The sequence below is a fragment of the Nestor notabilis genome, unplaced genomic scaffold (assembly GCF_000696875.1).
Source record: "Nestor notabilis isolate BGI_N333 unplaced genomic scaffold, ASM69687v1 scaffold6248, whole genome shotgun sequence".
In the NCBI taxonomy this organism is placed as follows: domain Eukaryota; kingdom Metazoa; phylum Chordata; class Aves; order Psittaciformes; family Psittacidae; genus Nestor; species Nestor notabilis.
In genome coordinates this window covers 6,273-17,630 of record NW_009940459.1, presented here as the reverse complement: position 1 = coordinate 17,630, position 11,358 = coordinate 6,273, and the positions used below count along the sequence as shown (strand labels likewise).

Here is an 11,358-nt window from a genome sequence, read left to right as displayed (position 1 = left end):
ATTTTCCCTACACTTTCTACCTTCTCAGCTGTCCAGTAGCATTAAGTAAATGTACATTTATATTTCAATCACCCCACTGCATTAGATTCAATGTTTTGAAATTCCGTAAGAATAGGCCTGATGTCAAACACATAGAAGCATAGCTTGAGTGCTATCTTTAAAAGAATGTCCCTGTTCTCATGTTTTTACATGTTTTCTCAATATTCTTACTTAATTGTAACTCTTTAATCAGAGTTGTTTTCAACTCTGACAAGCAAAACAGTACTGAACAAAGACTCCCAAATAACAGCGACCCTGCCTTAGAAAAAATAAACTTGTCTTCCATATATACACTGGAAATAGAAGTATATTAGAAATATATTTTCATCACTTCAAAGCAGCTGACTTCTTTGAAACTGTATGCTGAAGACTGTGGGGCTTGTCATACTTAGTAGGGCAAATATATCCATCTTGGAACTCTATTAAAGTCAACTTTGTAGAGGTGAATTTGGTAAATATACAAACAATTTTATCTTGCTTTTCCATGAAGACAAGGATTGCATTAGGACACTGTTAAACTGCATAACAATAACAACAGACATTAATTTAGACAAGCTAGATATCTAACAGCTTACAAATATGTCCTGGAATGTCTTTTATTAGGTGAAAGATTATTTATATGTTACCAAACACTACCATCTCCTAAGGATTTCAGTCTAAATTAGGTCTGGCTATGACCCAGCAAAAGGAGCTCAGAATAACTATGATTAATTTCTTCTCATTTTATTCCATCAAACTGTTTCCACATGTTACTACAGGGAAAGTAATCTTTTACACAGATCAAACTACTTGCCATGAAGGGCATTCACAGCCATCTACAGTATGAAAAAATACAGAAACAAACACAGTATCTCTGACACATGAAACAGGTAGAAACATGCATTTCTATTCAGACATCTGCACTCCAACTAATTGTATCTATAGTAATCAACATGCTTCAGCCATGCTCAATAATCATCATTTAAGTTAGAAGAACTGTCTCTACTGAAAGATTTCTTATTGCAAATTATCAAACAGATTCTTCAAAGCAAAATTCAAAATCTCAATTATAAGATCAAAATATTTCACATATTAAAGAAGATGTTCTTTGCAGAACTTTCATTTTGTAAATCTGAAGGGGAGAGTATCTAATAAAACAAAGTGATATAACTATCTTTGTAAAATAAAGCAATTAGAGAATTTCTTCCAATGCACATTCAAGGTATGATACTGAAGTACCACATCTTTTTTCTTACGTTTCTTTTTTCTCCTTTTCGTTTCCTGCATTTTGTATCCAGCTGCTGTCTAGGGCTACATTTTATCTTTTCTATAACCAAAAGTTGAAAACTATGAGAAGTTTCACAATTCCACCTCAGAGATAGAAGACTTAAGAGTATTTCCTCCTCCAACTTACAGAAGTCCTGGCAAAACAATCCCGCCTGGATTGAAAAGCATAGACAAAGTAATGATACAAAGTATAAGCTACCACTCCTATACAGAAGTAAAGCCGATGGCTACTATTTGGCTGTATGTGCAAAGTTTTCTAAACTTTGGTGTGAATACATGCTAAAGCCCAAACTATCCAGATTTCCAAACTGAACTAATTCAAGCCTGAACACAATCCAGAGTTCATAACTCCATTCTGCACCCAGAACCCACCTACCTGCTGTACAGCAAGGCAAGGCAGAAGTCTGGCTGCATGGGTTCAACTCGAATCTGTCCTCATAATATATGCCCTCATAACTCCTTCCATTAATGTCATGTCCAAAAGACCCCCTCCAAACTAGGACCTCAGCTGCAAGCTTCTTTTGAAGGACCAGATACGGCATGCGGTCAGGTCTATAGAACAACTGGGGTGACTTAGTAAAGAACAGCAGACCACAAGAAAGATAGAGGCACTCTCATTATCATGCAGAAACACAAAGTTGAGTCCAGTGCGTATAGCAATTTCACCCGCGCTCACACCCAGACTCTACCATGCAGCACAGACATAATTTGTGTGGCAGTGCTGTGGTGGGGACAGGATTCCTTCTACCTATTTCTCCTACCAACATACAAGAACAATCCACAACCTGGGCTGTGTATCCATTAGATATTAAGGCTGAAGAAAAAAAGGTTATCTTTTTTCTGCCAAGTATCTTTTTTTAAACAAAAATAATAATTCTACCTTACTTTCAATTTTGCTGGGGGAAAAATAAAATCAAAATTCCTAGTCATTACAGGCATACCATCTTTGATTCTCATTAGTGAGATACCCACTAAAATTTCCTATGTAGGCAGTATCACCAACCAGTCCAATTCCAGCTATGTTGACGTATTTGTACTGGCAGCTTTTACTTGCCCAAGGACAGTACTAGTTGAAATGTTAAACAAACCTGGTCTAACACAGATATTAAACCTAATCATCAGCCAAACAAAAAGCAGGTTAATTAGAACAGATGTAAGGAGTTTTGAACACCATGAAAAAAGGCTTGTATGCTAAACTTCACCTAATTTCCTTGAAGTCTGTTTACCCAGCTGGCTAGGAGCAACAGTTGAACTCACTAAAACTGGGCACATGTTATTCTTAAACCAACACCAGGAAGGAAGAACTTGTACTTGTGTTTATTCCTAGCTGCAAAAAGAGGGGATGTTTAATCAGAAATTTAATATACACTTTGATCCAACGTTAATGAGCTGACACTATGTTGTATATTGAACTGACTTCAAAGACACAAGATGCCTTAAACAAATGTAATGTATATTTATGACACTGTTTAAGAAAAAAAAAATTTCTTCTAATGAGGTCACCTTTATCAGAACATACTATCTAAGTAAATGGGAATATTACATGTACATTAAGACACGTCAGAGCCCCAATTAACTATAGCAAACTAAAGAAGATTACCAATAACAGAAACTGCTGCTCAAAAATTCAGACTGCGTATGTTCTTTTCCATGTTATATAATCTCTGTTCTTTTATATTTTAAGCATTTACCTTTAAGCATCAGTAAATATCATTTTGATCTGAATGACAACATGCCAAATTCTAAATGCTGTTCCGTGGAAAAAGTAAGATTTCTCAAAGAAAATAAAAAGACAGGACGATAGAAATACGTAATTGAAGATATATATAATCTGAGGTGGAGGAAGAGAACAGAACTAGGCCTATTACAGGCTGCAATTTTTCAACATGCAGCACTGAAAATAAGCTCAAGAACATACTGAAAGTGGAAAAGAAGCAAACCCAAGAACATAGATACGGACTAAGAAAAAACAGAGCAGTAATGCAAAAATGATACAACTTACTTATGCAAACATTTGATTTCATATTACAATTGGTATTTTTTAAAAAAGCAGATTGAAAGTCATAAGAATGTGTCACTTATGTTGCTCTTGTATCATGAATTGCTTGCCATAAATCAGATGAACAATTTTTAATACAATGAAGAATAGAATTACAAAAGCTAGCAAGATTAAACCAACATATACAATTTAATAGTGTTACACAAATTATATAGCATTTCTTCTAGTGTGTTCTCTATCAGTGCATTCCTTGTGAGAAATTCAAGAATGGTCAAGAAAGTCTGTGTTTCCAATAAACACAACCATACTGTACATTCAGTAAGATACATTTTATCATGTTATTAGCCAAATAAGGTCTTATTACCTTAGTCAACATATTCAGCTAATTTTTGTCACAGTGCACTAACTGGTAATGTTTAACGACATGTTCTCATTCATTAAGGTTTTGTTTTCTTGGTAGATTTTTTTCAAAAGTACTTCAAAGTTTGTTTAAAATCTGCATAATGCTACCAAAGATTCATACCAAGTATATGAACCAGACCACACATAGCATCCCCCGCCTGAACAGCAGCACACACTGGTATAGTGCTTCAACACTTTCTTATGACATATTTAATCTTTTCAGCTGTCAGCAATAGCTGTATATTATACACAACTGTGATATGTAAAATTCAGTCTAAGCAATTTAAATATTCCAGAACCAATCCTGTGATCAGTATGCTACTATTTGCTTTCAATACTTACAGTATACTTACAGCTTTAAATTTCAGCATTCACTCAATCTAAGATGACAATAAAAGGAGCTACCAGCACTTTCTTGTTCTAACCAGTGCTATACTGCAAATCTAGGTGACAAAAATTAAACAGAATATATGCTGTAAAACTTAATGGATAACAAAACCAACCATTTTGCTTCTAAAATTAACAAGACTATTCATTTTACTTTGATTGTATAGTATTATCTTGTATTATCTAGTAACAGAACACATCTTAGAGTTGGCAAGCCATCTTTCATACCCTAATTACTGATTTACATTGCAAAAAGCTATCAGTGAAAGTGCACTGTGCCACAAAGGATTTCCATATTAGAGTACATCAGTATAAAGACGAGTCAACATTTGTATTCAGTGGATTAAAAATCTTGAAGCTACTGCCACAGGAGTTACAATTACAGTTAAGAAGTCGTATTTTACCTCCAGAAGGTCTACATTATTATTATAAAACTAACAATATCATGATGTGAAGGCTACTGATCCATTGCACATTGCTTTAATCTGAAATTTAATATATTAGCAATATAACATATAATTAGCAATATAATATATATTTAGCAATGTTAGCATGTTATAAAGAAAACAAAAATCTTGAGGTGTTGCAGGAGGACTCTTGCACAAGTTAATCAACCAAATGCAAAACTGTAGTGATTCATTAATAACTCTTTCACACACACACAGAGCCCTGAGCAACCAAAACCACAGGCACTATAGTTCGTGGTCATGCAGCTCTCTAAGCAACTCTGCAGCTGCTTATCGAATGTCTTTGCCTTCTGAATTTGCCCAGCTACTTCTCTCAGAACTGCTTGTGCCCTGTCCTTGCACCAGAGCTTCATTCTCTTTCAGCCCTTTACATTCAAAATTTCAAGTCACTTCTTTATACAACCTTCATCTAAGACCACCTCTGTTATCAAGGGCCTTGTAAAATGGACCATTATACTACCATGCAAGTTTGGCTCAATGACTCTATTACACATATGTATGAACTTAATACCTCATGAATTCTCTCCTACATGCTCCAATGCTCCTCAAGGCAGTTTTAGTTCTATCTGGGCCACAACCCACTTACCTTCTTGGAAAAAGAAGGATAAGCACAGAACCAGCCAGCAAACTATTACAGCGTATGAAACAGGCCAAGTTGGCTTTCAGAAGCTTCACCCAACCTGCAGGGTTGGTGGTGTCCTTGCCACAACCACCCAGATCACAAACTCAGCCAAAATGCAGCTGGGGGCATTTCTGGATGAAAACTCAGGTTTCTTTTCAGTGCAATATTGGGCAAAAAGGGGGAAAACTCAAGGAGGTGTGCATGCTTAATCCTTAGCCAGAGAAATATGGCTAAGAATCTCTTCCAGATCTTTCCATGTAGAAGTGGCTATAATGATCCAGGGCCTTTGTTCAGTTCCTCATACATGCTGGACAAGCTGAGATATCCCTTATTTTAAGGGACTGTTCTTTACTGCTTTGATCTGCTGCAGGAAGAAGAAATCTGAGTGACTAAACAGACACATCTTAGCTAAAGGCTGCTTCATTTCCAAAGTCATATTGTTTCCTCAGATGAAGCATCCAAGTTTTAATTAGCCTCAAATCAACAGCAATGTGATACATGTCATTTCTCTAAATTTAAAGGAGGTACATTTTACAGACATTACATACAAATGACCTCAGCAACCACTTAAGTACAGGAAGCTACGCTGAAAATTTATTTCCAGGATAACCTAATCCTACCTAAAAAAAGGTTAAAAATATTGTATGTGTAGACTTCCAGAAGCTAAAAAATGTGGGATTAAATCACCTTTTTAAAAAGGATTAAGTACTAGTTGTATTAGGCCCAGCTGGCTCTGTTAGTACAACACGGAAATGGTGCAAAGAAGAAAGGGAGATTATAATTTAAGTTTCTGTCTATGATTTATGTATTTCAAGTTCTCTAAGTTGCATCCTCCTGAATGAATGCAGTGAATCATCTAAATCACTTAAATGGGGACTGGGAAATGACAGAGCTATTTCTCTCTTTACCAGTAATTTACCACCACCAAACACTACATGTTGTTAGGACAAAGACTGCAAGTATTTGCTAACGATACATCAGTCCTCCATTCAACACAGAAAATAACAACTTGGTTAAGAAGATTATAATATTCCATGGGAAGAATAACGCCATAAGCAATGGAAACATCAGTATGTTTCTTACAGTTATCCATTATTACAGAGTTGAAAAAGGAGTAATGCATTCTGTAACTCTTCCGTACAGCAGCAAAACCACACTTGGTTTCTTCACACATGCAAAGAAGTTTCATGGCTACTAAAGCAATTCTGATCTTCACAGTAATGTCAAATCTTAGGATGGTTTGGGTTGGAAAGGACCTTTAAAAGCCACTTAGTCCAACCCCCCCATGAAAGGAGCAGGGACATCATCAATTGCATCAGGTTGCTCAGAGCCCCATCCAACCTTGAATGCTTCCAGTGACCAGGCATCTACCACATCTCTGGACAACCCTTCCCAGTGTTTCACCATCCTCATCATAAACAAAATAAAACAAAATTATTGATTAAATCTAGTGTAAATTTGCCCTCTTTTAGATTAAAACTATTAACTCTTGTCCTACCACAACAGGCCATGCTTAAAAGCCCGTCCGCATCCTTCTTACAAGACACCTTGATATATTGAAAGGCCTTTTCTTCTCCAGGCTGAACAAACTCAACTCTTTCAGCCTGTCTTCACAGAGGCAGTGTTCCAGCCCTCTGACCATTTGTGTCCCTCCTCCAGACCCACACCAACAGGTTCATACCTTTCCTGTACTGAGGACTCCAGAGCTGGACACAGTACTCCAGATAGGGTCTCACCAGAGAAGAGAGTCGAGGGGGCAGAATCACCTCCCCTGACCTGCTGGCCATGCTAGTTTCGATGCAGCCTAAGATGACTGGCCTTTTAGGGCTGCAAGCACACACTGCCAGCTTTTCATTCATCAGTATCCCCAGGCCTCTCTCTCTCCATGAGGCTGCTCTCAATCCCTTCTTCCCCAGCCTGTATTGACACCAGGTGTTGTCCCAGCCCAGGTGCAGGACCCTGCTTGTCCAGGTCCTTCTAGATGACATACCATCCCTCAGGTGTGTCAGCCACACCACTCAGCTTGATGTCATCTGCAAACTTGCCGAGCGTACACTCTATCCCACTATGTCGTTGACGAAGATACTAAACAGCACTGGTCCCAGGTCAGACCCCTGGGGTCACCACTTGTCACTGATCTCCATCTGGACATTCAGCAATTAACTGTATCTTTCCAATTTAGAGAGAAGGGTGTTGTGCAGTACTGTGTCAAAGGCCTTATAGAAGTCCAGATAGACAACACCTGTAGCTCTTCCCATCTAGCAAAACAGCCCATCAGAGAACACCACTAGGTTGGTCAGGCAGCACTCGCCCTTGGTGAAGCCACTTCATAACACTGGATGGCCTAAATTATCTCTCTGTCCTCCATGTGCCTTATCACAGCTAAGAGCATGTAGCTCTTAAAATATTTTCCTCTAAAGTTGCTATGTAACACCCCTACAATTCATGCTTGCTGTCTGGGGGGTATTATTTTGACTGATTGTGTGTGTGCATAAGAATCCATGCGACCCAGTAGTACTGTACATCTGTACTGGGATGTATGCTTTGTTCAGATTCTTGCTAAAGCTGATAATAAAGTAATAATGTTAGACAGTTTCCAGAAACCAGCTTTTAAGAATGAAGAATGCTGTTTTGATTCAGTCCTTTCAAAGAAATAAACTATACCTTCAAATCTAGTTTATGTTAGCTACAGAAAGTCTTTGACTGTATATGCCTTTTTAAACTCTCAAAAGAAGAAGTGACAAGTTTCCCCCCCCCTTCCTGATTTTTTCTTGCATGCTTTTTCCTTTTTAGTTATGTTGTTTAAAATGCAATGTTGGCAAAGAGATATTGCTAGAGGCTTTGGACTGATGCCTTCTGAAGCTTCCACTCTTCCTAACTTTTACTAGCAATAAAGAATTTGTTTTGAGAAACATGTAATTTTAATTACAAAATTACCCAAAAAACATAAATGGAATTTAATTGGTTACAAAGTAATATTTTCAAATAATCAAGGGATTGTTTGGGGGATTTAAGGCATAATTTATTAGTTCTGGATAAGGTACACATTTTAATTCCCACAGGCAAATAACAAACTGATTAGTAAGTGTAATAAAGCAGTTTATTTGTCTGATGATTGGCAGCTAGAAGTGCAATAACTTACTTGATCAATTGCCATTTTAAAGAACATTAAAGCTTCTCATAATTATGCTATCTATATGGTATGCAGATGAACAACAATACAGCATCACCCCTATTACACTAGTGATTTAATATGATGTTTCTGCCAGGTTTTGTACCTTTCTACATAATGCAAAAGGAAGTAATTACTTTCTGTACTGAAAGATTGAAGAACTGACTCCCCTTTAGATATGCAAAGAATTTGACTACAGGAAGAACTAAAGATCCTCTTGATCAATTTTTTTCAAAACCATGCATGTCACTTTTGAGAAAGCCTTAGCTTTCCAGTCATTTAGTTCTTCAGAATTCTGTAGCTGTCAGGTGAAGACAGCTACCTCTCTCTGGCAGGAAGCTTCTCCGATTTGTTACATAAAATTAAGTTCTTCTCATGTTCCTTTATTCAACTACTTTGTCAGGTAACATCGATAGCTAACAACTCTTGGAGTCCAGTTCTCTTGACAGCCTAGTCTCATTGAATTCCATGGACCTAAGCCAACACGGAGAGTCATCGCAGAGCCAGTAAATATCACGCACATTTCAGACAGACTATAAATGGAAAAGACTATGCCAAATGTGTAAGATCACCTTTCTGAGACCAAATGAGATACTTCAGTGATCTAGGTAAGGAAATGTTTACCAGTTAGGAGTTCAGAACCTCTAGAACTAGAGTACGCTGCCTTGAGAAGGTCAGTGGAGATTGCCTTGGTTCCCTACTATTTTCTGAAAATGTCTTACACACCATTAAGAAGAAAACCAGGAAAAAAATATTACATTAAAATCACGCAAGTTTCACGAAGAAGTGAACAAAAAAACTTGAACACAAAGACAAAATGTGCTATGATATACCATAACATGCAAAGATACCTTAACTCTTTTCTGAATGTGTTTGTGTTTTTCTCATTTCAATTCAATATCAGTACAATTAACCCCATTCTTCTACTGCTCTCAAAGAATCACATTTAGAACAGATTTACAAAGCGGATCTGTTCTAAAAGTCTTTGGCAGAGAATCAATTCTGGGATGCTATTTTGTGCTATTTGAGAAAGGTCAAAAACCTTGTTAAAATTTTAAAGGAATTCAAGTTTTAATGACTGGAAACTTATGCTCTGTACCACTGAAAACTACAGAGCAGAGTTTCTATTTATTGCCATTTCAATATTAAGCCAATCTACAAAAGTACAGGCCTACTAGTAAGAAGCTCAATATATCTAGACTTCTAACATAATGTTCTGAGGGACCTTACATAATTTTCATAATAAACATTTTAACAAGTCATACATTCCCCTTCTATGCCATGAGCTTTCAAAGAAAAGGTGGAGTGCTAAGGAAATACCACAATTCATTCTTTGCAAATCATCTGTCAATTAGCTTATCTTTTACCTCATTTCCTGACAAAAAGAGACAAGCAGTGGTAGATTTTCCTAGCTTGCTAACACCCAAACAATCTTCTGTCACTAATGACTTCTACCTCAAATCGTCTCCTTGAAGTAGGGAAGCATTCTAGTGTCTTATTAATGAAGAACTGAAGTACAAGGTAAAGATAGCAAAATGTACAAACAAGCCTGTGGCTAAGTCACGATTTCTTACGTCTCTCTTAATCAGCCAGTTTACTCACCAGTTCCTCTTGTAGTTAGTGCATGCCTTTCATAACTCTACCTTTCTACTTGCATAACACAACTTCTACCAAACTCTTCCCCTGCGCATATCACTTACTTTCCCAGAAATCTTCCCGGTTCCTGTAGATACTCCCAGTCCTCATGCAGTGATCTCTTTTAGGAGGATCTCCAACATACAGTTGGAGGCTTCCCACTTTCCCTTTTTCTCAGCAGTTTGCAACACTTACAGATTCTAGAAAAATTTAGCATTAAGACAGAGATAGCTCTCTTGCCACTTATTTGAGATTCACATATAAAGTTGAAAACACACAAAGTCAACCAATACAGTACTCTCTTTGTTCATTATTACTAAATACTAACTGAACTACTCTAGTATTAGGTGACAAATCTGCCTGGAAAAAATGTAAACTATTCTTATGTAATCTACCTTTCAACTAACAAATTGCTGATTAATTCAATCTCTCACTGGTAGTCTCTATGGCAATAATTATTCCCCATAGCAAGTAATGCCTGGAGCATTTAAAAATGTCTTCCTCCCCCATCTGACTTCTCTGCGTAATAGATTCTGAATCTGTTCTACTTAGAAATCAACATAATTCATTAATAAAATTGCTACAAAAATCCTTATTTATCAATCATGATTTTTCACTGTACACTATAAAGAACACGCAGAGTTGTATTGCTGTATAGTACGTACCCCATGTTCTTTAGCAGCCATGACCACTTCTGAAAGAATATCTTCTTCAATAAATGGCCTCACAGCATCATGGATAATCACTACTTCTGGTTTCTGGAGCAGATGACTGGAAAATTCATTCTCTGCAAACACTTTCAGTCCATTGAAAATTGACCGGTGACGAGTTATTCCACCTTTTACTATTGTAACTCTTTTGTGTCCATATTTTTCAATGATAGACTTCATTATTTCAATATTTTCAGGAGAGACAACCACAATAATGTCAGATATCCAACTTATCCTAGAAGAAACAGTAAAGAAAAAGTAGACATGAATGACTAAGCAAAAGTACACGAATCTCCATAAAACAAAGAAATTCATATCAAAAGAAATTCAAGATAGGTAAATAAAGCATCTCTCAGTACACTTGAGTCCATCTTTTCTTCTGTGTGTTAGCACTCCACTCTTAAAGGAAGAGCTACATTAGAGGATCTCTGCCAATACACAGATGTCAACCAAACTAGAATTCTGGGAAGGGACATGCTCCCAACTACCCATAAAAAAGGTACCTTCTAATAACCCTTTAAAATATCTTCAAAACATTTCTTACTCCAGCCTCATTCCTAGCTTCAAACATAAGTTCTAAATCAATCAGCTACAGTCTGTTATTCCGCTTTCTCTAAATTCAGTCTCCAATAAATTGGTAAATCTTGGGACCTGGAATA

At 36.9% G+C, this 11,358-nt stretch overlaps 1 protein-coding gene across 1 annotated transcript in view; it reads right to left on the bottom strand.

The window, feature by feature from the left end:
• LOC104410243 (isoprenoid synthase domain-containing protein-like) overlaps positions 1-10,927 on the bottom strand; it is a gene marked incomplete at its 3' end in the record, with an annotated part of 34,469 nt that extends 23,542 nt beyond the window's left edge. The window contains exon 1 of the mRNA XM_010020354.1: positions 10,655-10,927. Within this exon, the coding sequence (XP_010018656.1) occupies positions 10,655-10,879 (225 nt within the window). The remainder of the gene's footprint in view (positions 1-10,654) is intronic.
• Positions 10,928-11,358: the final 431 nt, after the last annotated feature.